Source organism: Urocitellus parryii, chromosome 7 (genome assembly GCF_045843805.1).
Source record: "Urocitellus parryii isolate mUroPar1 chromosome 7, mUroPar1.hap1, whole genome shotgun sequence".
Lineage (NCBI taxonomy): Eukaryota > Metazoa > Chordata > Mammalia > Rodentia > Sciuridae > Urocitellus > Urocitellus parryii.
In genome coordinates this window covers 165,710,115-165,735,680 of record NC_135537.1, presented here as the reverse complement: position 1 = coordinate 165,735,680, position 25,566 = coordinate 165,710,115, and the positions used below count along the sequence as shown (strand labels likewise).

General features: G+C 51.9%; 2 protein-coding genes across 4 annotated transcripts; one reads left to right on the top strand and one right to left on the bottom strand.

Moving 5' to 3' along the window:
- The first annotated feature begins 1,680 nt into the window (after nt 1-1,680).
- Nucleotides 1,681-11,442, top strand: Fam171a2 (family with sequence similarity 171 member A2). The gene is made up of 8 exons (XM_026412426.2): nt 1,681-1,798; nt 5,297-5,524; nt 5,755-5,847; nt 8,356-8,514; nt 8,595-8,774; nt 8,883-8,999; nt 9,121-9,247; nt 9,793-11,442. The coding sequence occupies exons 1-8, from the start codon at nt 1,681-1,683 to the stop codon at nt 11,252-11,254; spliced, it is 2,484 nt and encodes an 827-aa protein (XP_026268211.1). The 3' UTR covers nt 11,255-11,442.
- Nucleotides 11,443-11,858: 416 nt separating this feature from the next.
- Nucleotides 11,859-18,499, bottom strand: Grn (granulin precursor). 3 transcript variants are annotated; one of them, XM_026412391.2, is made up of 13 exons: nt 18,442-18,499; nt 15,745-15,889; nt 15,496-15,621; nt 15,299-15,383; nt 14,732-14,844; nt 14,496-14,631; nt 14,288-14,397; nt 13,930-14,053; nt 13,548-13,645; nt 13,213-13,458; nt 12,771-13,004; nt 12,449-12,679; nt 11,859-12,359 (listed from the first exon to the last, which is right to left on the bottom strand). In XM_026412391.2, exons 2-13 carry the CDS (start codon nt 15,880-15,882, stop codon nt 12,207-12,209), a joined length of 1,794 nt encoding a protein of 597 aa, XP_026268176.2. In that variant the 5' UTR covers nt 15,883-15,889; nt 18,442-18,499; the 3' UTR covers nt 11,859-12,206. The 3 variants fall into 3 exon arrangements, with proteins under 3 accessions (XP_026268176.2, XP_026268179.2, XP_026268178.2); XM_026412394.2 differs by having other exon boundaries at nt 14,288-14,394; XM_026412393.2 differs by having other exon boundaries at nt 18,398-18,450.
- Between the last annotated feature and the right edge of the window lie 7,067 nt (nt 18,500-25,566).

Here is a 25,566-nt window from a genome sequence, read left to right as displayed (position 1 = left end):
TTCAAGGCAGCCTTGACAGATTGTAAAGTTGGGTTGAAACCAACAAGATGAAATTCACCAAGGAAGAGTGCTAAATCCTGTGTTTTGGTTCCAAAAAAAATGGTTACATAAGAATAAGACTGGGAATCTGGTTAGATGGAAATTTCTGTTGAAAGAAATAGAGCTGCTGGTACATACCTGTAATCCCAGTGACTCAGGAAGCTAAGGAAAGAAGATTCAAGGCCAGATTCAGCAAATTAGCAAGACCTTGTCTCAAAATAAATAAACGGCTGAGGTTGTGGCTCAGTCAGAGAGTGCTTGCCTCACATATGTGAGGCACTGGGTTCAATTCTCTGCACTACATATAAATAAATGAATAAAATAAAGGCCCATCAACAACTAAAAAAATACATATATATTTAAAAATAAATAAAAAGGGTTAGGGATGTAACTCAGTGGTTGAGTGCTTCTAGATTCAATCCCTAGTAGTGAAGGGGGAAAAAAAAGATGAAGAGGAGGAAGAAGAGAAGAAGCAAGGAGGGAGAAGATGGAAAAAAGAGGAGGAGGATAAATATCCAGTGGACCTAACCAGGAGGGAAGCCTGCTGTCCTTTGGGGAACAAGGTCTTTGCCTTGAGTATTCAGTCCCCTCCTGGGCACCATGTTGTGCTAAAGAGAAGGTGACTAGCCAGTGTCACCCAAGAGAGGGTTTCAGCATCAAGTTAGATGAGGATCTGATGATACAGAGCAGAAGCTGAGTGATGTTGACAGCTGGAAATAATGAACTGAGAGAAAAGAAAGGTTGGCTGGGGCTACTCTTCAAATGTGGGGTGTAATGACTGGCGAAGAAAGAAAAGATCCAGGCTGTCATTCGTGAGGCCAGAGCTAGTGGGACCAACAGATGATTCTCGGAGGAAAAAAGCTGGAAGAACATTCTAGCTAGGGTGTCTACCCTGGAATGGGTCTTATCACCTAAGGGAAGGTGAGCCCCCTCCTTATTCTAGGCCAACCACAACCCCATTTATTGCACATCTGCTCCTGACAGGTTTGTGCTGGATTCTACATCATCATCTCATTTAATTGTTACAACAACCCTATCAGGTAGATGATTACAATTCCCATGACAAACAATGACTGAGGACCATAACGCTAAATTAACTTGCAGGTGACTTAATAAGAGGCTGAGGCTAGATGCGCCCCCAGATCTGAGTAATTCAGAATTTTAGAGAGTCCAACCTGCATAACATTCTGAGTATCTGAGGAGAGAAGTGGCAGGGAATTCTTAACACCTTTTTGAGACAATCATGACCACCCCTTTGAAAACAAGCAATAACCATTCCAATTTTGCACCAAGTTTCACGAACCCCAAGACTCCCTTAATTGGACTCAACCCTCAACACTCCCTGGCTGCTCAGATTCTGGAAAGATGGGGTGGGCAGCAGGCGGGCCGTGTTGAGGTGGCGGGCGGAGCCTGGGCCGCAAGGGGGCGGTGCCCGCAGGCCCGCGGTGCCAGGAGAGGCCTGCAGGGGGCGCTGACGGCAGCTCCGGGCGGAGACAATCGCGCTGAGCGGGCGCCGCAGCCGGAGCGGGAGCCCAAGCGGCGCGGCGCGGCGCGGCGCAGAGCTGGGGCTGAGCGGGGCCGGCCGAGATGGGCCAGGCGGGAGCTATGGACCGCTAGGGCCAGGCCGAGCCGAGCCCCGCGATGCCGCCGCCGAGTGGCCCCAGCGTCCTCGCGCGGCTGCTGCCGCTGCTGGGGCTACTGCTCGGCGGCGCCTCCCGGGCTCCCGGCAAGTCGCCGCCGGAGCCCCCCAGTCCGCAGGGTGAGTCTCGACCGGGAGGGGCAGCGATCGCGGGCCTGCGACTCCGGATCCGGTCCCAGCCCGCCAGCCCCTCTTCGCGGTGCTCGTGAATTGGGGTGCATTCCGTTCACTGAATTGGAGTGGGGGGGGGGAGCTAAGGGACCTAGGGTCGGCGCTTCTGGGGGAATGTGATGGGTGGGGGAGAGACTGTCCGGAGCGGGGGTCTCCGGGAGACACAATGCGGAGGGCGGGGGTACCCAGGCTTGGCGCCGCCAGCCCCCTCCCGACTTGTTTTTCTCCCTCCTGGTCCTCGAGGCGCTGCTGCCTGAGCCATTGTCTACAGAAGACACCCGCCCAGGGGCGGGCTGGGGCGGGCACTGGTTCCGCAGCCCCCCGCAGGTTCCTCACTTTAGACCCCGGCTGGGTGGGGGCGCTGGCATCGACTGCCACCCTGGGCCCGGACGGGGGCTGGGCGCCTAGAGCTGAGCTTGAAGGGGGGAGGGGAAAAGGGGGAGTGGGTGAGGCTGTGGGCGGGATCGACTGCTCGAATGGGGTTCTTCTCCCAGGGAGCCTGACAGCTTCCAGCCGGCCCCCCAGGTTTAGAATTTGGGGTGCACAAATAAGAGCTGATTTTCCCATGATGAAGGTGAGGCTGCAGTTGGTGGGCTCTGAGAAAAGGGGCACATTGTGATTCTCAACTCAAGGCGCATGGCTGGGCTGTGGTCGCGGAGCCATGCTGAGTGCCAGCTGGGAAGGCAGGTGCCTGGGTCTCCATCCAGCCCGCGTCCTGCCACTCCTGTCCTCTTCCCGCTCCCAGATCACCCCCTCCTCACTTCACCTCTCCTTCCCAATGGAAGAGACCCTCCCAGCGCCTTACCCAACCAAGGTGGGTGTGTGAGGTGGGGGTGGGGCCGGCTCCTGCAGCGGGAGAGACTAGGACTCCACACCGATGCCTGGGTGCTTCGGTCTCCATCCACCCCAGCCCTGCGCCCACCTCCCAGCCTCCTGCGCCATCACCCCATACTGCACTTGCCTCCTCTGTTTGATGGCCCCATCTCTGCCTGAAACCATCTTCTCTGCTCCTCAACCCCCCACCACCACCTTCAAGAAGCTAGCAGGAAAGGCAGGGTGGGGGGTCTGGTTGAGGGAAGTGGGATCCGGATGAAGGGAGGAGGTTGCATTTCCTACTGGAAGGAGGCAGGGCTGAAGCTGAGAAGCAGACATTGTATGGAATGTTAGGCTTTGAGGAATGGAGAAGGATCTCCTTCTGCCTCAGTCTTCCCTGATTTCCCAGGGAGGACAGGAGGCTTTGCCAGGTAGAAGGAGTTCCTAGTTTCTTAAAAAGTCCCTCTGTCAAGGCCCTGCGCCCCAGGGGAGAGAGCCCAGGGAATTGGTGGAAATAGAGACTAGCTAGGGGGTTCTCAGGCAGCTGGCTGGGAGCCCAGGTTGAGGGAAGGGAATCTGCTCCACATCTGCCCCACCCCCAGCTTGGCACTGATATCTCCTCAGGCTTTACCTGCCCACCCCGATTTTGTGTCCCCAGTTCTTTCACCTCTTCTGAGACTCTTGAGCCCTTGAGCCCAAGGCATTCCTTCAAGTGACCCCATTTTTAAGGCTGCTGGGTCCCTTATTCCCAGCTGCTCTGTCCAGCTGCTCCCAGCCAGGATAGTAGCCAGGCCCTTCTAGCTTCTCAGAATTCCTACTGTGTGTTGGGGGAGACCAGAGTGGGCTGAGTGTGTGCCCCACCCTACAGGGTTGTGTTCTGGCCTGGGAGGGGAGAGGGAGGTGGGCTCTGGTGAACAGCTGGATGGGATGCCACCAGCAGGCGTGGTCCTGGCCCTGGACTGGAAGCCTGAGATAAAACACCTGTCACTGTTGAGTGTCAGGCTCCACGTGTAAGGCCTTCCTGAAGGGAAGCAGATAGGGTAGATGGGCTGTGGATCCAAGAGCCTGCCTGAGAATCCATGGGAAAACTCGGGTCCCGTCATGCCAGTGGAGTTTAGGATCTCTGCAGGCCAGCCCAGCCTGGCTATTCTGGGACTTGGGGCAGAGGCAGCCCTGGAAACCAGAAGAAGGTCTTTCCATCCCAGTTCCCTGCCTATCAGTTTTCTTTGAGTCTGGTGGGCCCTCCAGATTGCCTTCCCCTTGCTAGGGCCCCAGCTCCCTGCCTGATCTCCTGGGAGGAATGAGGGCGTTGCCATGGTGACTGACTGTCACTGACCAGCTATAGACATGAAGGGAGGGGTCAGGAGATACTTGTTCAGGCTTAGGGGTTAGAGTGTATCCCTAAATTTGAAGGAAAAGAGACTTGTGCAAAGGTTTCTGGGAAGGAGGGGAATGATGGGAATGTCCAATTCCTTAGTGTCCCCTTCTCAATTTTTCTTCCTTGAGAACTCAAATTCCAACCCAGCTTTCATCCTCCCTTTCTTTTTTCTTTTTGGTATTGGGGAGTGAATCCAGGGGCACTTAACTATTGAGCCATATCCCCAGCCTTCTTTTGTATTTTATTTAGAGACAGGGCCTCACTAAGTTACTTAGGACCTCTCTAAGTTGCTGAGGCTGGCTTTGAAAATGCAATCCTCCTGCCTCAGCCTCCTGAGCCACTGAGATTACAGGTGTGGGCCACCACACTGGCCCCCATCCTCCCTTTCAAACTTGACCTCATCTATTTCTATCTGTAGGCCCCTCCTCCTTGAATTCATCCTTTCTCAGCACTCATTTTCCTTCCTGTCCTCAGACACTGGTCTCCTAGGGTCAAATAGCTAAGAATTTGTGTCCTAGTGATGACTACCAAGTTTGGATCCCAGATTTCTCAACTGTAGTCTATATATCTAAACTCTTTGAGTCTTAGTTTAGCTGTAAAATGGGGAAAGGGCATATTTTATCAAATTTAACACATCATTGACTGTAAGATGCATCATTATTTTGCACTGGGCACTTGCCTGTAATCCCAGCAACTTTAGAGCCTGAAGCAGGAGAATCACAAGTTCCAGGCCTACTCCAGTAACTTAGCAAGACAATTTCTCAAAATGTTAAAATGGCAGGGAGATATAGCACAGTGGCAGAGCAACGCTGGGTTCAATTCCCAGTACTGAAAAAAAAAAAAAAAAAGAAAAAGAAAGAAAGAAAAAATGCTATCAATTTTAATGATGACATCATCAATCACAGATAAAACTCAAGTTCAGAAATATTAAAACGTGAAAGGCTGCATGGGTTAGACTTGATGAAATACAGTAATAGCACCGCCTACTTCTCAGACTTCATTTAGGCTTAAATAATAGCACTCCATACTTGCTGGCTGTGGCTCAGTGTACTTCTTGCCTGGTGTGCAAGGGAAGCCCTGAGTTCCATCCCCAGAACTACAAAAGTAAATAAATACTGGCTTTCATTATAATACTGGTCTGGCATCAGCCCCGTAATCCCCCATAACCAGCAGCCCGTTCTTTTGATCTTGAGGCTTCCCCTAGTTCTCATCCTCCCTCTCGGCTCCTCACTCCCCTCACCCCATCTTGCCCACAGAGATCCTGATCAAGGTGCAGGTGTATGTGAGCGGGGAGCTGGTGCCCCTGGCCCGGGCCTCCGTGGATGTGTTTGGGAACCGGACCTTGCTGGCTGCCGGCACCACAGACTCAGAGGGCGTGGCCACATTACCTCTCAGTTACCGCTTGGGCACCTGGGTACTGGTCACTGCTGCCCGCCCTGGCTTCCTCACCAACTCTGTGCCCTGGCGTGTTGACAAGCTGCCCTGTGAGTGGAGGGGCAGGTGGAGTTGGGAGGGGGGCAGCAGCTGATCCTCCATCAGCCCCTTCCCAAAATAGTCCTCGGGGGTGGAGGGGACAGGCTTTCCAGCAGCTGCTCCCTGGGCTGGGGTATGCAGAATGGGGTGAGGGAGGATGAAACCACTGGGATTGGGTGTGTGGGGGTGCCTGGAAGGGGGTGTGTGTTTTTCTGGAGCTCATGGGCCACCCCTCTTGCAGTGTATGCATCTGTCAGCCTCTACCTGCTCCCCGAGCGGCCAGCCACCCTCATCCTCTATGAGGACCTTGTGCACATCCTCCTAGGCTCTCCTGGTAAGCCCCACCCTTCCATTCCACACCAACTCCACTTCTTTCCCCCTGACCTGTGTGCAAAAAAACTTTCCTTGAACATATATAAGCTGGGTGCACTTGGGCAAATCACCCAAGCCTCTCTAAGCCGTTCTTTGTTCATGTGTAATATGTGGAAGCATAATGTCTTAATCAAATTGAGGCAAGGAGTAAGTAACATCAATTGTGCTGAATCCAGTGACTCAAGCCTGTAATCCCAGTGACTCTGGAGGCTGAAGCAGGAGAATAGTAAGTTCAAGGCCTGCCTCAGCCTGGTGAGACCCTGTTTCAAAATAAAAATTAAAAAGGGCTGGTGATATAGCTCAGTGGTAGAGCACACCTGGATTCAATCCCTAGTACCAAATAAATAAATACATTAAGTATGCAAAAAAAAAAAAAAAACCACAGAAGGTATTCAATAAATGTTTATAGTCTGTTGGGGCTTCTTGTGGTTTCTATTCTCTCTCTACTCCTACTTCCCTGCCACCTTTATTATCATGTATTTTTGCACTTACTGGGTGTCTGGCTGTGAGGAGGCCATGAGAGGGTCCTTCCACAGGTATTGACCACCGATCAAGTGCAAGGCCTGGAGCTATCCTGAAGTGGTCCTTGTCTACCCACAGGCTTTCAATCTCACTCACTTAAATACTTCAGCATCTGCACTGTGCCAGGCATGGTGGCTGGTGCAGGGGCACAATGGTAAGAAAGAACATTAAAAAGTCACAGACTTAAGTCCCTGCCTTAAAAAGTCACAGACAAGTAGAAAGACAAACCTCATTACAAACCTTGGAATGGTTGCAGAACTAGTAGGGCAGTGGAGAGACACAGCTGGATTCAGAGATGACCCTAACCTGCATAGAGCCAAGTGGACCAGAGCACATGGTGGGTTCAGGAGTAGAAAGCAAGGAGAGACACTTGCTGAGTGTAAGACCTGGCCAAGTCAACAGGGTGATGTGGCAGAAGGGGACAGTGAGGGTTTGGAAAAGGTTCTGGCCTGGCCATGCTGAGGGTAGATTCCATCCAGCTACCACTAGAGAGCAACAGTGGGTTTGGGAGTGGGAGAAGACCCTCCCCAGTTAAAATTCTTAGCTTGCACTCTTTTTTTTTTTTTTTAATATTTATTTTTTAGTTTTTGGCGGACACAACATCTTTGTTTGTATGTGGTGCTGAGGATTGAACCCAGGCCGCACGCATGCCAGGCGAGCACGCTACCGCTTGAGCCATATCCCAGCCCTTAGCTTGCACTCTTGTTGGCAAATTACTCTTGGCTATCTTATTCACTCTGACCCTGCACCAGAGGCTTCTAAATGACCCCTGGAGGTTTCTAAAATGCCAGATGGACCTTGCTGCCCAGAGCTACAGCTCTCCCATAGTGCTCACTGCTTTTAGCAGAAGCCCAGACCCTTCCCAGAGCTGGCAGCACCCACTAGGACAGGCAGCCACTGCCTCAGGCTGTGGAGCTTTCTCCTCAATTCCTCCTGGAAGTCCTTTCCCACTTTCCTGGCAGAGTCTCACTTGTCCTGCAAGACTCCATTCCATGCCTTCCCAGTGCTGGGCTGGCCAGACGCCCCCAGCAGTTAATAAAGAGGCAGGATGGAGTGGGGGTGAGAGGGTGGGTCCTGGTGCCAGAGCTGAGGCATCATTCTGGGATCATGGATGGTGACTTAGAGTAAGTTATCAAACTTCTGCCTCCATTGCGTATCTATGAAATAGAATTGATAATAAAGGCAACCTATCTCAGGGGCTGTTATGCTAATTACAGGGATTTCTATAGTATCCAGCTTAGAACAGTGCCCAGTATATTTTAAAGCTTAATAAATGTTATCTATAACCATACAGTATTGGAATTCTGTTTATGTCTATTCCCTTCACCCCAACAGACACACACACACACACACACACACACACACACCTGTCTAATGAAGTAGCTACTATCTGTAACTATTTAAATTGAAATAACCAAAATTAAAAATTCCTCAAATCCTTACAAATTAAAAATAGATCCACTTCCTCAGTTACATTAACCACATTTCAAATGCTTAATAGCCATGTGCGTCTAGTGGGTATAGTAATGGTCATCACCATCATTCATCATGGTAGAAAATTCCAATGGTACTAAAGGACAGTACCACACTAGACTGTGAATCTGAAGGCAGGGAAGCTGGCCACATTCATCTTTGCATTCCAGGAACTGGCCTGGTACCTGCCATACAGGAGACATTAATTCCCTGAGGACATCATTTTAAATGTCATCATTTTATTGGTTTATAAGGAAACAGTGTTTCAAGGACAGCAAGTAACTTGCTGAGGGTCACATAGACAGGATTGGAGGTTTCAGGTCCACATCTCTTCCAGGCTAACATTTGGACTACCCAATTCTCTCCAAGTCATCCCTGGCCTTCCCAATTGGCCCGACCCCACGGCCCCCTTCTTAGATATTTGCTTTTTGCCCTGGTCCCTGGCTAGGCCACTGCAGTCCCTCTCTCCATCCAGGAGCCCGATCCCAGCCCTGGGTGCAGTTCCAGCGCCGGGCTGCCCGCCTGCCTGTCAGCTCCACCTACAGCCAGCTCTGGGCCTCGCTCACACCTGCCAGCACCCAGCAGGAAATGCGGGCTTTCCCTGCCTTCCTGGGCACCGAGGCCTCCAGCTCAGGTATGCTAGGTACCTGGTATAGCAGGGACTCCCTCCCCTCCCCAGGAGTTAGACCTCAGTCCTGTGTCCTCTTCCCTCAGGCAATGGCTCCTGGCTGGAGCTGATGCCCCTGGCTGCTGTGAGTGTGCACCTGCTGACAGGCAATGGGACAGAGGTGCCGCTCTCAGGTCCCATTCACCTGTCCCTGCCAGTGCCCTCAGAGCCTCGTGCCCTGGCTGTGGGCACCAGCATACCAGCTTGGAGGTTTGACCCCAAGAGTGGTAAGTGTCTCAGGGAGCTTCAGGTGCTGGAGTTTGGGGAAGGAAAATTGGACTTAGGTGGCGGTTGGTGGAGGGACATTGAGTTTGATGAGACCATGCCTCTCCCAGGACTGTGGGTACGCAATGGCACTGGTGTGATCAGGAAGGAAGGCCGGCAGCTCTACTGGACCTTCATCTCCCCCCAGTTGGGGTACTGGGTGGCTGCTATGGCCTCCCCCACGGCTGGTGAGAGTGGTGGGGCATTGGGGCAGGGGACAGTGGTGGAAGGGAAGGATGGAAGAGTGGACATTTTATGAAAGGCAGAAAGGGCATCCACATCTGAACACTAAGCCCCTGTCTGGCACAGGGCTGGTCACTATCACGTCAGGCATCCAGGACATTGGCACCTACCATACCATCTTCCTGCTCACCATCCTGGCAGCCCTGGCCCTGCTGGTGCTCATTCTGCTGTGTCTGCTCATCTACTATTGCCGGTGAGTGTATGGGGGACCTCCACCTCCTTTTATCTGAGGCCTGCTGTATGCCTGGTCTTGTGCTGGGCACTGGGGGCCCAAAGATGCACCAACAATTCTGATCCTTGCAGTGCCATCAGGAAAGGACTGCATGTGCAAAAGTAAAGACCAGAAAGTCTAGCAGCTTAAGAGGAGTGGGGGGACAAGTGGTAGGATCTGCAGGCCAGACCCCTCTAGAGACAATCTGTGGCTGCTCCTACCAACCCAGCTCTTATATCCAGGGTACTCCAGGCACACTCCTAGTTGGCTTAGGTGCCCTTCCAGGGTCTCAGGATGCAGTTTCCCAGATGGACCTCAGCTGCTGGATGGCCTCCCACTGCACCCTTAACCCTTCCACAACCTCTCTGAGGCCCTTTCCTGCCGACCCCCCATCTCTCCCGAACGCACCAGGCGCGAGCCCCAGTCCTCCAACTATCTTCACCCCTCGGTCTGCAACAGCTTGGTTTAGGCAGCCACTCTGGCCCTCACCCTCGGCCTTTCCTGAGGGTCGCAGTCTCCCTCTCCAGGAGGCGATGCTTGAAGCCAAGGCAACAGCACCGCAAGCTGCAGCTCTCCGGACCTTCTGACGGTAACAAACGAGATCAGGCCACCTCGATGTCCCAGCTCCACCTCATCTGTGGAGGACCCCTGGAGCCCGCCTCGTCGGGGGACCCCGAGGCCCCACCTCCAGGACCCCTGCACTCGGCCTTCTCTAGCTCCAGGGACTTGGCCGCTTCCCGAGACGACTTCTTCCGTGCCAAGCCGCGCTCCGCCAGCCGCCCCGCCGCGGAGCCTCCGGGTGCCCGCGGGGGTGAGGGTGTCGGGCTCAAGGGCGCCCGCTCCGTCGAGGGGCCTGGCGGACTGGAGCCCGGCCTGGAGGAGTACCGGCGGGGGCCCGCGGGGGCCGCCGCCTTCCTGCACGAGCCGCCCTCGCCGCCGCCGCCTTTCGACCATTACCTGGGCCACAAGGGGGCGGCCGAAAGCAAGACCCCCGACTTCCTGCTCTCGCAGTCGGTGGACCAGCTGGCGCGGCCGCCGTCGCTCAGCCAGGCGGGGCAGCTCATTTTCTGCGGCTCCATCGACCATCTTAAGGACAATGTCTACCGCAACGTCATGCCCACCCTGGTGATCCCTGCACACTACGTGCGCCTCGGCGGCGAGGCTGGCGCCGCGGGAGTGGGCGATGAGCCCGCCCCGCCAGAGGGTTCGGCCTCCGGCCCGGCGCGCCCTTTTCCCCAGCCCGACCCCCAGCGCCCGCTGATGCAGGGCCACTCGGGCGCGGGGGGCGAGGGCGGCGGTGGTGGCGGCGGCGAGGGCTGGGGGGGCGGGCGCTCGGCGCCCGTCAGCGGCTCCGTCACTATCCCGGTGCTGTTCAACGAGTCCACCATGGCGCAGCTCAACGGGGAGCTGCAGGCGCTGACCGAGAAGAAGCTGCTGGAACTGGGCGTGAAGCCTCATCCGCGCGCCTGGTTCGTGTCCCTGGATGGGCGCTCCAACTCACAGGTGCGCCACTCCTACATCGACCTGCAGGCGGGAGGCGGGGGCCGCAGCACCGACGCCAGCCTGGACTCCGGCGTCGACGTGCACGAAGCGCGGCCCGCGCGCCGGCGACCCCCGCGGGAGGAGCGGGAGCGCGCCCCGCCCGCCGCCCCGCCGCCTCCCCCCGCACCCCCGCGCCTGGCGCTCAGCGAGGACACGGAGCCCAGCAGCAGCGAGAGCCGCACTGGCCTCTGCTCCCCGGAGGACAACTCGCTGACGCCGCTGCTGGACGAGGTGGCGGCTCCCGAGGGCCGGGCGGCCACCGTGCCCCGAGGTCGGGGCCGCAGCCGTGGGGACAGTTCCCGCAGCAGCGCCAGCGAGCTGCGACGCGACTCGCTCACCAGCCCGGAGGACGAGCTGGGGGCAGAAGTGGGCGATGAGACCGGCGACAAGAAGAGCCCCTGGCAGCGGCGGGAGGAGCGGCCGCTAATGGTGTTCAACGTCAAGTAGCGCCGCCTCCGGGCCTGCCCCCACCGCTCCCGCCCCACCCGGTCCCCAGGCTGCGCGCCCCGGGGAGCTGCTGGGGCACTCACTCTTAGCCCGGAAGGGTGCCCAGGGGCCTGCGGAGCCTGCGGTGGTATGTGCTGGGTATGTTTTGGGAAGGGACCCAGGCTTTGCCTCCAAGCCTAGGGAGGTGGGAAGGGTCAGGCCTCCCATTGGGAGGGGCTGGGGAGGAGGGCTGGGGGGGAAGCAGTGCCTGTATAAACGTGGTTGTACATAGAAAGCTCTATGGAGAGCAGGAGGGGCGACCTGGCCTTGGCTGCTAGTGTGAGGGCTGGGAAGGGAGGGGCATTCTGTGTACCCCTGGGTTGGGAGGGGGTGCTGCTTGCTGACTAGCCTCTGGGTTACATGTTACAGGGCTGGTGGCTGGGGCAGCCCTGGGGACTGGGGGGTAATGTGATGGGGCCGCTGTGGGCAAGAGCAAATATAAAACTGGTGAGGTTAAGGCCTTGTGTGACTTTTTATGGGGGAGGGGGAATGCTGGCCCTGGAGGAACACCCCTGTTCAGGGGTCCCCTAGGGAGGGCAGGCAGGCCAAATCGGACACTGTTAAGAAAGTGTACAAACTTTATTGGAGGCATGCGCACCTGGGTACACACACACACACACACTCACACACAAAAGCACACATACACCTGTGGATAGGGGAGAGCACCTGGCCACAGAGTCCACAGAAATTGGGATAGAGGATGGCAGTTTGTAACGTGGCATTTGCCACAGCTCCTTTCTGATAGGAAGGCTTTAGATTGAGGCCCCACCTCCCATGGTGATGAGGAAACTGAGAATGGGGGAGGGGTGGGGCAGGGAGAATTTGAAGGGAAGAGGTGCTGGGAAGGCCTGAGCAGGTACCCTCTGAGTCGGGTCTCAAGGGCTGTGGTGTGTCTCCAGTCCTCAGCCCCTCTTCACAGCAGCTGTCTCGGGGATGGGCCCCTTAAAGGGGTATCCCAGCGAGGGGTGTCCCAGCGCTGGGTGTTCCTGCGCAAACACTTGGTTCCCTTAGTCCCACAGCGGAAGCCAGCGGGACAACAGTGACGACGATCAGCACAGCAGACACCCTGGATGGTCAGAGGAGGATGAGAGAGTTGGACAAAACAGGACCTAGCCTTCACCCATATCTAGCCCCAGGGTCAGGGGTGGCACTGACCTGGCGATAGGGACAGCAGGCCCAGCTCCCTCGTTTATATGGGCAGCAGGTCTGGTTATCATGACAGAAGCGTCCTCCTCCACAGGCCACATCCCTCACATCCACAGTAGAGCTGAGGGCCAGGCGGGCAGCAGGGTAGGAAGAATCCACTTCCTTCTCACAGGTTCTGGCCTTCACGTTGCAGGTATACCCCGCTGGGCAGCAATGCCGGCGATCCTCACAGCACACAGCCTGGGTGACAAAATGGCATCACACTGCTGTGGTTCCCCCCACCCCACTGGACTTAGCATCCTCATCCTATAACAGGCAGGTGGGCACTCACGTGGGGCAACTGGCAGCAGGCCCAACCCCCACTTAGGCTTGGGCAACAGGTCTGCCCCACGGGACAGCTGGTGTGCTGGTCACAGCCGATGTCTCTTGAGTGGGACAGAGAAGCCTGGCGTGTAGGCACCTTCTCCAATCCAGCTATTATCTTATTCCCCCATTGGCACTGTCCCTCGGCTGTACATGTGTAGCCCTCGGGGCAGCAGTGCAGATGGTCTAAGCAGCAGACAGCCTGGGTTATGGGCAGAAAAAGATATTATAGGAAGCAGCTCTGCAGGGCCCACCTCTCTTGCTCATAGCTCCTACAGCTGGAGACAAATCACAGAGTTGGGTGCCACTGTGGGCTCGGCAGAGTATAGAAGAGCAAGTAACAGGATTCTGGTCACCCACCTGCCCAGACCATGATGCTGTCCCCCCAGTGCTCTCCCCTACCCATGCACCTCTGGGATAGGACAGCAGCCCCACTCCCCAGAAGAAAGTCTGCAGCAGGTATTGGAGGAGGGACAGCTGGTGAAGTTATCACAGGGAACATCAGTCTTCAAGGATGGTGGGTCTGGCAGGCTGAGATGGGCTGGGACCTTCTCCATCCAGGGCACTTGGAGGGTCCCCTGTTCACATGTTCCCTTCTCTGTGTAACACTTAAAGCCTGCTGGGCAGCAGTGTATGTGGTCCTCACAGCATACAGCCTAGGGTGGATGGAGAAGGGCCAGTGGGCACAGGAGTCTAGCCAGCTGCCATCTCTGTTCAACTCAGCCCACCCACTGCTCCCAAGTACCTGTGTAAAAGGGCAGCAGCCCCAAGCCCCTGACTGGAGGCGGCAGCAGGTATAGCCATCTGGGCAGCTCACCTCCATGTCACACTTCACCTCCTGCACTGTGAGGTAGGCAGAGAACAAATCAGCAGTGGCACTAGGGACCCTCAGGGTGCACCACACTTTGCAGGCTCCACATCTAGAAGCAGATGTTAAGGATGGAGGGTACAGTTTATGCCACCCCACAGTGAACCAAAGGCAAGGCCAGTGTGGAGGAAAGGGGGCTACAGCTGCCTGGTCCCTCTCTGTGTCCATCAGCACTGAATCCCACTTCTGTTCCTAGAATAACTTAGAGGAGAGCCCTCATAGTGCAGATGGAATGGGGTCTATGATTTGCCTCTGGTACCTGTGTGTGCTGGCATCTTGGTCAGAAGGTCCGTAGCATTCTCTTTGGAGAGGCACTTACTCTGGATCAGGTCACACACAGTGTCCTGGGGGCAGCAGTGCAGATGGTCGGAGCAGCAGATGGCCTGGGTGGGGACAGGGGTAAGTCTAGTGACTGACTTCCAGTCTCAGGGGAGCACAAGTATTCAGGCTGACAGCTGGCACTGCTCCAATTCCCCACTAGGGGGCAGCACAAGTCCTGAGTCAGCCAGGCTCTCATCACCAGTCAACCAGCCTCAGCCCCTGGAGCCCCTGTAAAGCACTATCCAGGCCAGTTGGCCATGGGCACACAGCCAAGCTGGCTCTAGCCCCTTACTCACATTGGGCATTGGACAGCAGCCATACTTCCCACTGGGCAGCTCACAGCAGGTAGAATCATCAGGGCATTGGGACTGTGCATCAGGGCACAAAATAGAGTTGGGCAAAGCTGCTAGAAGAAGAGCAAGGTATGAGGGGGGAAACGAGAGTGAAGGAGAACTTTTTCTCAGCTGCCCGCAATCCCAGTCCTATGCTCTCCCACCTCCTCACCTTCCCCCTTAGTCCTTTTCGCAGGGATCTTCTTTGCCAGGGGGTAGGTGCCTGTGGGTGTGATACAGCGAGTATGAACCAGGTCACAGGATGCACCATGAGGACAGCAGTGTACTCTGTCTTCGCAGCAAGAAGCCTGAGAAGAGATGGTCCTGATTCCATCTTTTTCCCTCAATCCCCGCCCCTAGCTCTGCCCCCACTACCTTCCATTCACCTCCATCTCTCCAAACCTGTACCTGGGGCATTGGGCAGCATCCCCAGGAGCCATCAAGCATAATGCAGCACGTGGAGGAGTCAGGGCATTCGAACTGGCTACCAGGGCACTGGACAGCACCCAAGAGGTTGTTATCTGTGGACAGGATGATCCAGGATTCTACCAACCCAGTTGGTGAAGGTATTCCCCCATCACTCAAGAAGCCGGTGGCACCAGGGCCTGCAGGCCCAGCTACAGGGGACCTAGGGATTGGCACTGGGGTTCTAATGATCTCCCAGGATCCCCTAGCCCACTTCTCAGACAAGCCAGTCCCTGCCTCAGAAAGATGACTGGGAGCAGAGAATCTACTAAAAGTTAGTTGGCATTAACTCAGTCCAGTGGGACCCAACCCCACAATGCTAGGAATCCTGCATTTCTCCTGTCCCCTCCTAGAGCTGCCCCTCTGTCCAGAGCCCAGGTTTGCTTAATACAAATACCACACAAATAAGGACACAAGGGTAGGAATCAGGGCCACCCAGCTGGCTGGGCTCCTGGGCACACTAGGATAATGTTGCCCACCACCTGCCCTCCATCAGCACCCCTGCCATACCTGGTCTTCGGAAACAGGATTGCCCATCAGCACTGCAGTGGAAGCCCCAGGGGCAGCAGTGGCTGCCATCCCCACATGACACAGCCTATGAGACACAGAGAAGCTTGCATGGGCAAGGTCCTTTATCTGGGGACAGGAAGGTATAGGAAAAGTAAATGCAGATCTAAACCCCTCCTTGGAGCCAGTGACACACTCACCTTGGGGAAAGGGCAGCAACTGGAAGTGCCTGAGATGGTGATGATGCAGGAGTAACCAGCAGGGCAGTGGGCATGGGTCTGGCAGGTGCTGCTTAGAGGCCTGCTCAATGTTGTAGGCCATTTTTCCTGGAAAAAGAGGGGAGGGGATAAATCACAGGACCTGGGCCTAGCCTCCTTCTCCAGCCAATCCAGGATCACCCTTGGGAAAATCCAGGCTACCAACTCCTGCCTGGCTTAAAGGGCACTCACTGGAACAGGACTGCAGCAGCTGTAGCTGGCTCCTCCCGGGTCCAGGCAGCAGGCTATAGGACAGAACTGACCATCTGGGCACTGTGTTCCAGCCACCAGTCCTGCTACTAATGTGACCCAGCTCACCAGGATCCACATGGTCTTCCTGCAAAATACCAAGGAGTGTTTGGCACCCAACTTAATTAAGCCCATACCATCTTCAATTCTGAGGCCATTCACCATTCCCCAAGCCAAGGTCCAATGCTGAGACTTGCTGAGCTTCTCCTGTTCAAGCAGGCAGAAAGATGTAACTTGATAGTTTCCTACATGTGTCTTATATGGACGTCACACATACACCAGTGCATGCCTATCATGAGCACGTGTCTACATGAGCTCCATGTTGACGTGAGCGTATCTTTGGATCTCTTTCCCCAGCCATGGACTGACACCTGAGTCTCTATGGGTGTGTTGATTCAGGCTTATGAAAGTCAGGAAGGTGTGTGGTTTTTGTGGCTCTCTCCTCTTGCTAGGGTAAATCAGGGCTCCCCTTCTTCAGCCAACCCCTCCAGCTGCCTTCTTGCCTAAGGTCTGCTCCACCTGCACCTGGTTAGAGTGGAACAGTTACATGATCACATGGGAAACCACAGGGTTGAGAAAGTTGTGAAAAAGGAAGTATGGCGGCCAGTGGAGTCTGGACTGCCTTCCCAGAGGACAGTCACCACCTGCCCATAACTGTCCCCTCTCCACTCAGGTAAGAGGCTGAATCAGCCTTTGAGACAACTGTGCTTTGAGCCCCCACCACCACCATGGCCCTTTTGAACTCCCCAAACACATTCCAACCCCCACCCTGGAAGCAAAACTCAGTTGCATTTGTAAAGACCTTGCCTGCTCATGGGCTGCCCATCTGAGTCAGCAGGAGGAACTGAGCCTTCAGTCTCTGCGGCAGCAGCCTCTCACTTCCCTAACAAGTCTTCCCCCAATTGGCTCAACCAGCTCCATGGGGCAGTGGAGTGATGTTACCCTGCCTAGGGGAGCAAAATGTCCTGTGACCCTCTAGGAAGCCAGTCACAGCTATCTTCATTTCTTTGCAACAACCATCCAAAATAGTGATGATTACCTTCACTTTTCTTTCTTTTAAAAAAAAATTATTCTTTAGTTGTAGGTGGACACAATACCCCTATTTAATTTTTATGTGGTGCTGAGGATTGAACCCAGTGCCCCATGCATGCCAGGCAAGCACTTCTCCCCTGGGCCACAACCCCAGCCCCTTACCTTCACTTTTCAACGGAGGAAACTGAAACTCAATGATGCTAAGTAACAAATCCGTGTCATGTAACATGTCATGGTGATAACAGGCTTTGAGGCTCCAGAGCATTTGAGACATGGGTTAATATCACAAGTGGCACCCTAATACTACCTAGGACTGAAACCCAAGCCCCAGAGGGAATAAAAATCTGAGGTACTAGCAGAGCCAAAGGGACAGAAGTGTTTCTTGGGCAAGTGGACCAGGCAGGACAGAATGGGGAGGTGGGATACAGGAATTGCCTGGAAATCACTCTTGGGTCTTATTTCTAGAATTGCCATGGACGGATAGTGCAGGCCTCAGAAGTTGCTCCCTGTTTGTGTGCCTCAATTCCCAACGTCTATGTGTGGACACAGGGCAGAGGTGGAGGCAGGAAATCCCACCCAGCCACTCAAACTCAACATCCCTAAAAGGTCATCTCTGGGCCAAATCAGGATGCAGAAGGCTAGTCCTTTCACCCTCTCTCCTTGTCCCACAGATCTCAGGCAAAGCATCTACAGACAGCCCCACCTGCTCCTTGGACGTCTAATCTCAACCTTCAGGACACTATCACTATGCACTGGCTTAGTCCGGAAGGGATGCCAATCTGCAGAACTGAATCTGGCACCCTAGTGACTGATCTGTATTTTCCTTCCTTTTTATCCGGAGGTTAGGGAATATAGTGTATTACTTTAAACGAGTACACACACAAAAACTTACACGCTCGCCACACAAAACCAGGGACTGCGGAGGGAGGCCCAATACCCTTTAGGATTCCAGCAGCGGCCTCTCTGACTCCCACTCCACACAGCTAAATCAGCCAGAGGACAGGCGCCTCATCAAACCCCTAACTCCGTAATCTTCCACTAGGTGGCACCCCCCAACTTCGAGTGCCAAGGGGAGTGAAATTTCCCAAAAGGTGAGCCAACTCAGCTGCTAAGGGGTAGGAAAAAGTGGCGGGGAGAGGCGGAAGTTGGCTTGTTTCACCACCCAAGAGAGGAAGTAAGGCAGACGCAACCCATGAGTTCAGTCCCCATTCCCGAGACCCACTTCCAGCCCCTCGCAGCTCCGGGATCCGAGGAGGGTCTACCCACTTCTAGCCGCAGCCGGGGACCACCCACCATCATCAGAAGGGAAAAGAGCCGGCACCTGCTGTAAAGGGTGGAGCTGGCTCAAAGAGGGGCTGCTCCTTGCTTTGAGGGAAAGGGCTGCAGCTTCCCGGCATTTGGGGGAAAGAAAGAGTCCCCTTCTAATGGGGATCTCTGCAATTACCCTCCACCCCCAAAAAAAGAAAAACCCAGAAATCCCCAAAAGAGTTTCTATGAGCGGGTCTACTCTTGTTTCCGGGATGAGATTTCTGAGGAACCCCAAGCGCACACTCCTTAGCCAGACCTCTGGTGTGAGCAGGGGAGAGGTCTTCGCCGCCGCCCTCCTACCTGCGTCGGGGTCCGCGCACTCTGGGTAGCCCGAGTCGGTCAGCTCACGGACTACGGCCCCTCTTGCGTGATGACCCGCCCATCTCAGTTTCCATTGGCCAGGAATGCGGGCTGCCACGTTCCCGTTGGTTATCTGTCGACGTAGAGGCGGGGCCATCCTGGAATGCTGTTTCTTTTCTACTCAATTCACTCTCCTCCCCCTTTCCTCTCCTTCCACACACCCCATTTCTAGGGATCATGTGATTGTAGAATCATATGACACCTGGCCCGCCTCAGCTGGGCAGCCTCTGCTCGCCTCGCCGCCTTTTCTCCTCCTGCAGGCGCTTAAGAGAGTTTCTGTTAGAGACGGTCATCGCGTGTCTAGGGCCATTGACAACCAAAAGGGCTGTCTCTGAAGGGATTCCTTCAGGGTCATTCACAGGATATTTGCTTCTGGATCGCGGACATTGTTCATTTCCTCCCTGTTCCATTCAGCAAACTTTGATTAAATGCTAGGTAGCCCAGCAACGAAGGAAGTTGAGGAATAGTTGTGAAGACAAAGATAAACAGCCCCCTGGCCTTTCTTCCCCAAGGGAGAAGGTTGGCTGAAGGCGGGGAAGAGAGTTTAAGTCCACCTTGGGAGCGCCACGATCAGCTGAGTCTTGGAGGACTTTAAATGGAAGTGGGGTTTGGGATGGAGAAGTGGGTGGGGGAGGGGTGTCGGGAAGAGATTAGGAAACCAGATGGGAAGGGCAACCTTGGGCAGAATTTGAATGCCACGTTCAAGGCAAGGGGCTTGAGGAGCTGTGAGTGCCTGGCACAGAGCTGGTCTGGGGGTTGGGAGATGTTCAAGTAGCTTCTAGTTTCAGCTCATTCTCTGCCTTCTAGGAATTGAAATGGTGGGTGAAGGGAGAAAATTTACCAGGCAGTGCAGATTAGCCTGGACAGGAGCCAGATTGCTCAGTGCCAAAGGGCCTGGGCCAGGCAGAGATAGGTGATGGGAGATGGGCCAGGGAAAGCTTGATGCTGGGTCTTGGAGGAAGGGCAGTTATTGCTTTGGCAGAGTGAAAGGAAAGCTCTGCAGACTGAACGAAGAGCTTGAGCTGAGAGCCAGGCTGGGGTAGGGGGACAAATAGCCAAATTCAGGTGAAGTGGGACTTTGGCAAGGAAGGAGTGGCAGAGTTGTGGAACTGTGTGGCGGGTTTCTTAGCTGAAAACTATAGAGGGCCCAGAAAATGGATAATATTCCTGCTAAGGATATAGGACAATTCTTAACCCTTTTGATATATTTGTCTAGATTTCCTTCTTGTGCATCCCAAAGCCAAGGAATATATCTTCTGCTTCCACTGAAACACACACACACACACACATACTTTTCATTCTACTTTTCATTAAATGGTAGAATACAAATCAATAAATGAACCTATTAATCACAACTACATAGAAGCAGGAAAAAACAGAATTCTAAAGCCACTGAAACAAACATCAAGAGTCTAATCTTCAAAGCAATGATTCTCAAATAGGACAATTTTGCCCACCAGGGACATTTGGCAGCGTCTGGAGACATTCTGGATTGTCATCACTTGGAAGTGGGGGATGCTGACAACTGGTTTGGCAGAGGTCAAGGATCCTATCAAATATCCTACAACCCCACACAACAAAGAATCATCCTGTCCAGCATGTGGATAGTGCTGAGGTTGAAAAGGCTTACTCTAGAGAATCACAAATTTCCTCCTTGAAAGAGCCAAAGTTTTCCTCAATCAGAGCTTCTCATGTATTTATTTACATATTAATGAAATCCCCCACAAAACCACACTACAGTTTGGGGATTAAACCCTGGGTTTGACACATGTTAGACAAGTGCTCTAACTGAGCTATGTCCTCAGCCCTTTTTATTTTTTTGAGACAGGATCTTGCTAAATTGCCCCGACTGGCCTGAGTCACTCCAATTACAGGTATATAGTACCATGCCCAGCTTATTTCATACACCTTTAACAAATGCTGTTTTCTGATTTCCCAGCAACCATAGATTATTGAAATATCAAGGCAGTGGCTGGGATTGTCTCAGCGGTAGAGCACTTGCCTAGCACATGGGAGGCCCTGGGTTCGATCCTCAGCACCACATAAAAATAAATAAATAAAATGAAGATATTGTGTTCAGTTACAACCAAAAAATAAATATTAAAAAAAGAAATATCAAGGCAGGCCTGGGGTGTAATTCAGTGGTACAGGGCTTACCTAGCACATAATGCCCTGAGCTCAATCCTTAGCACAAGTATGTCCACTTTGCAGTATGTCTCCATCTTCCCCCTTTCTGAGGGAAGATCAGAAGATTTAGTTTATAAACGTTGTTTCCTTGAGTTTAGCAAACATTGGAAGCGTTCAGTGGGGAAAATTGCAAAGATCAGATTGAATAACACAGAAGTCCTGCATCTTGGAAATGTTGATTATGGGGGCAAAGAGTCATGATTGATATTTTAAGGCCATCAGTCTTAAAGGACAGTAATTAACAGTCGAGGTATTAGCTTGCAGCATTCAGAAGTTTGAAACATGCACTTACTCTGATAACCGTGGTAAGGATGTGTGGAAAAGATTTACTAAAGGATTTGTCAAATGGAGGCAATGAAGAATCACAGCCTTTTGGGACAGGAGTCCCCTCTGCTTCTCCTTTGCTAGCAAAGTAATAGACCTTCTTTTTCCTTTTTCTCAAAAAAAAAAAAAAAAAAAAAAAAAGAAGGCAACGAACCCATGGCACTTCAGTGAGAGAGTACAGGGGAACATACCATGGAACTATGGAACATCTTTCACAGTCCCCAAGAATACCTCCAGCATCCTTACACTGTTCCAATCAGGAACCTCTTCCACTGCTTTTTGCTTTCAAAGATGGAGAATCCTTTTGTGAACAAGGAGACTAAAGAGAAGCAAACTTCCAGGACCATAAGAGTGTAACATCAAGGGACAGGTCCCTATTTGTCCATTCCCTGGGGCCTCCCCAGTTTTCTTTGGCCAGTCTTGTGGTTTCCAGGATGCATCCATCTTTCCTGGCACAGTCCCACCTGGGCTAGCCTGAGCCTTAGTACCTCAACCTTCGCTCCTTTCAGATTTGCTCATGAGGAAATGAATCACTGCCTGAAATCCCCACAGACACACTCTTTCCTCCACATCTACTACCCGAGTTCCCTGGTCGTTGAACAAAACAGTGCTGCCTGTCTTCGACCTCTAGATGCCCTGCAACCCCGTCAGTTCTCCTTTCTGCCTACTGTTGCGCAGGACCCTGGCTGCTGCAACAGGCTTAGATTGCAACCACCTCTAACTAGGGCACTGCCTCACCTGTAACCCGAATGGTCTGGCCATCTGTCTGGCTCCAAGGTGGGCACTGTATTTGCTTTGACTTCAGTGTGGAGAGGGCAGTCCTGGGTGGCCAGAGGTAGGGAGGGCTGAGCATGGAGCCAGCCTCTGTCCTTTGGGGGTTTTGAATCTTCTTACCTCCCTTCTCCCCTCTGCCCCTTTCTTCTCCTCCCATACTCTTCTCTTTCTTCTCTTCTCCTCCTTCTCTCTCTTTTTTCTTGTTTTGTTTGTTTGTTGGAAATCCATAATTCAGTATAAATGCACCAAAAAGGCTTTTTGATATGCCTATGCCCCTCCCTGATTAATCCTATCCCTCTGCCTTCCACAGGGACTCCTGTTGTCAGTTTGGTGATAGAGTGTCTTTTCCAGTTCTCTGACATCTATTTGCATCCACAGAAAAAGTTGGGGTTTGGGTTTTTTCCATTAAATATTTTTTTTTTTTTTTTTTTTTTTTTTTAGTGAGAGAGGAGAGACTGAGAGAGAGAATTTTTTTTTTTTAATATTTATTTTTTAGTTCTTGGCGGACACAACATCTTTGTTGGTATGTGGTGCTGAGGATCGAACCTGGGCCGCACGCATGCCAGGCGAGCACGCTACCGCTTGAGCCACATCCCCAGCCCTTGTCCAGGATATTCTTGAACTTGCAACCCTTCTGCCTCAACCTCCCAAGTTCTTGGAATTATAGCGTAAGCCACCACACCTGGATCTGGCTGTTTAATTAAAATAACTGCTTTAAAATGATACATAGTCATGTGTTGCTTAACAGCAGAGATGCTGTTTGAGAAGCATCATTGAGTGATTTCGTTGTTGTGCAAACACCAGGTTGTACTTACACACACCTAGATTTGCAAAATATTGAAAAGATGTTATTCTATGAACATTGTGTCTCCACTTTGTGGGCTTAGCAATTAGAAGGGCATCTTAGAAGAGGGCTCCTGCAGCACACTGGCAGTGTGGGCTGATTGATGTGAGTCAAGGCCCTGGGGTTCTCCTGCATGAGGTCTTTTTTTTTTTTTTTTTCTTGCACTGCACCAGGTCTTTTTTTTTTTTTTTTTTTTTTTTTTAAGAGAGAGTGAGAGAGGAGAGTGAGAGAAATTTTTTTTTTTTAATATTTATTTTTTAGTTCTCGGCGGACACAACATCTTTGTTGGTATGTGGTGCTGAGGATCGAACCCGGGCTGCACGCATGCCAGGTGCTACCGCTTGAGCCACGTCCCCAGCCCTGCACCAGGTCTTAAAGTGTTCAGTTCACAGCCTGCAATGCTGCCCGAAAGCAAGGCAGTTACCTTGTCCTTAAAAGCCTTGAAACCTGGCATCAGTTCTCCTCCTTTTGGGTAAAAGTCCTTTCAGGCATCCATTTTCATAATAGAGAGTTGTCAGCCATATGGAAGGTAAACTTGGCAGGGTGTGGTGGCGCTTGCCTGTAATCCTAGAGATTTGGGAGGCTGAGGCAGGACAATCTTAAATTTAACCAGCTTGGGAAATTTAGGAAAATCCTGTCTCAAAAATAAAAAAGGTTGGGGGGACTGGGGTTGTAGCTCACATGCGTGAGGTCCTGGGTTCAACCCTCAGCACCACATAAAAATAAATAAATAAAAAATAAATAAATATGTCCATCTACAACTAAAATAATATTTTAAGGGGCTGGGGATGTGGCTCAAGAGGTAGCGCGCTCGCCTGGCATGCGTGCGGCCCGGGTTCGATCCTCAGCACCACATACCAACAAAGATGTTGTGTCCGCCGAGAGCTAAAAAATAAATATTAAAAATTCTCTCTCTCTCTCCTCTCTCACTCTCTAAAAAAATAATAATAGGGGCTGGGGGTGTGGCTCAAGCGGTAGCACGCTCACCTGGCATGCGTGCGGCCCGGGTTCCATCCTCAGCACCACATACCAACAAAGATGTTGTGTCCGCCTAGAACTAAAAAATAAATATTAAAAATTCTCTCTCTCTCTCTCTCTCACTCTCTCTCCTCTCTCACTCTCTCTTTAAAAATAATAATAATAATAATATTTTTTAAATTAAAAAATAAAAATAAAAAGGGTTGGAAGTATAGTTCAGTGGTAGAGTGACCCTGGGTTCAATCTTTAGTACTGAAAAAAAAATGACAATTCAGTGGTTTTAGCATATTAACAGAGTGGTGCAACCATTACCACAATCAATTTCAGACCATTTTCATCGAGCCAAAGGTAGCTTTGTGCCATTAGTAATCATTCCCTATTCCCTCCACCCTTCTCTAGCACTGGGAAACCACTAATCTACTCTCTAGATCTATAGATTTGCCTATTTGGGACATTTGATAGAAATAAAAATTCACAATATGTGAACTATGACTGGCTTCTTTCAAAGCGTATCATAGCACATCTGAGTATGTTGTTCTTTTTTTATTGCCAAAAAATATTCTATTATATAAATACACCAAAATTTGTTTAATCACTCATCAGTTTGTCACTGGACAGGGTGGGGTCCAAGGAGATGTCTCTAAGGGAGCAGTGGGACCTCAACTCAGCCTAGGCAGGTTTTTTGTTTTGTTTTGTTTTTTAATGTGGTGCTGAGGATCCAACCCAGTGCCCTACATGTGCAAGGCAAGCACTCTGCCAATGAGCCACAACCCTAACCCCTGGGCAGGTATTTTGACTTCACTGCTAAAAAAAAAAAAAAAAAAAAAAATTCAGAACATGTCAAAAGCAATGTACAAGCAAAGATTTGTTAAAGGACAGCAAAGCAAAGGTGTACATACCCCAAAGGCAAGGTGGGGATACTTTTTGCTTCTCAGAGGAGTGACACCCCAAGACTGAGCTTTCTGATAACATACAGGAGTTTTCTGGGAAGAAAACTGTTGGTTCGCTGGGCGTGGTGGTGCACACCTATAATCCCAACAGCTCAGGAAGCTGAGGCAGGAGGATCCCAAGTTCAAAGCCAGCCTCAGCTACAGCAACTCAATGAGACCCTGTCTCTAAATAAAATACAAAATAGGGCTGGGTGTGAGGCTCAGTGGTTGAGTCTCCCTGAGTTCAATCCCCAGTACCAAAAAAAAAAAAAAAAAAAAAAGAAATTGCAGGTTCCCAGGCAACCTTTTGTGAAAATCAAATCCTTTGTTAATCATTTGGGGTTCAGAATGTATCTTTCTGGTTAAGCAGTCTAGTCATAAATCAGTTGTGAGCACATTGTGTAGGTCTTTACTCCTGGTGACATTTAAATTGATTATTTTTTTTGTTTTAGTTGAGCTGGTACAAGCATACAATGAAGGTTTTGTTCATTTATCTAAAGAGACAAGCATGGCTGGTCATGCTCATAGATCTCCCTGTAGTAAGGGTCTCTTTCTTTCTCTGTCTGCCCCTATAGCCCACCTACCTCAAACTGATGAACACTGGGTTGTTGCCACTTTTTGGCTAACATGAAGAGTGCTGCTGTGACTATTTCTATTCAAGTTTTTTTTTTTTTTAAAGAGAGAGTGAGAGAGAGAGAGAGAATTTTTTTTAATGTTTATTTTTTAGTTTTCGGCGGACACAATATCTTTGTTGGTATGTGGTGCTGAGGATCGAACCCGGGCCACTCGCATGCTAGGCAAGCGCAAGATTGCTTGAGTCACATCCCCAGCCCTTTTTTCTTTTTCTTTTTTTTTTTTTTTTTTTAGAGAGAGAGAGAGAATTTTTTTTTAAATATTTATTTTTCAGCGGACACAACATCTTTGTCTGCATGTGGTGCTGAGGATAGAACCCGGGCCGCACGCATGCCAGGGGAGCACGCTACCACTTGAGCCACATCCCCAGCCCCCTATTCAAGTTTTTGTATGGGC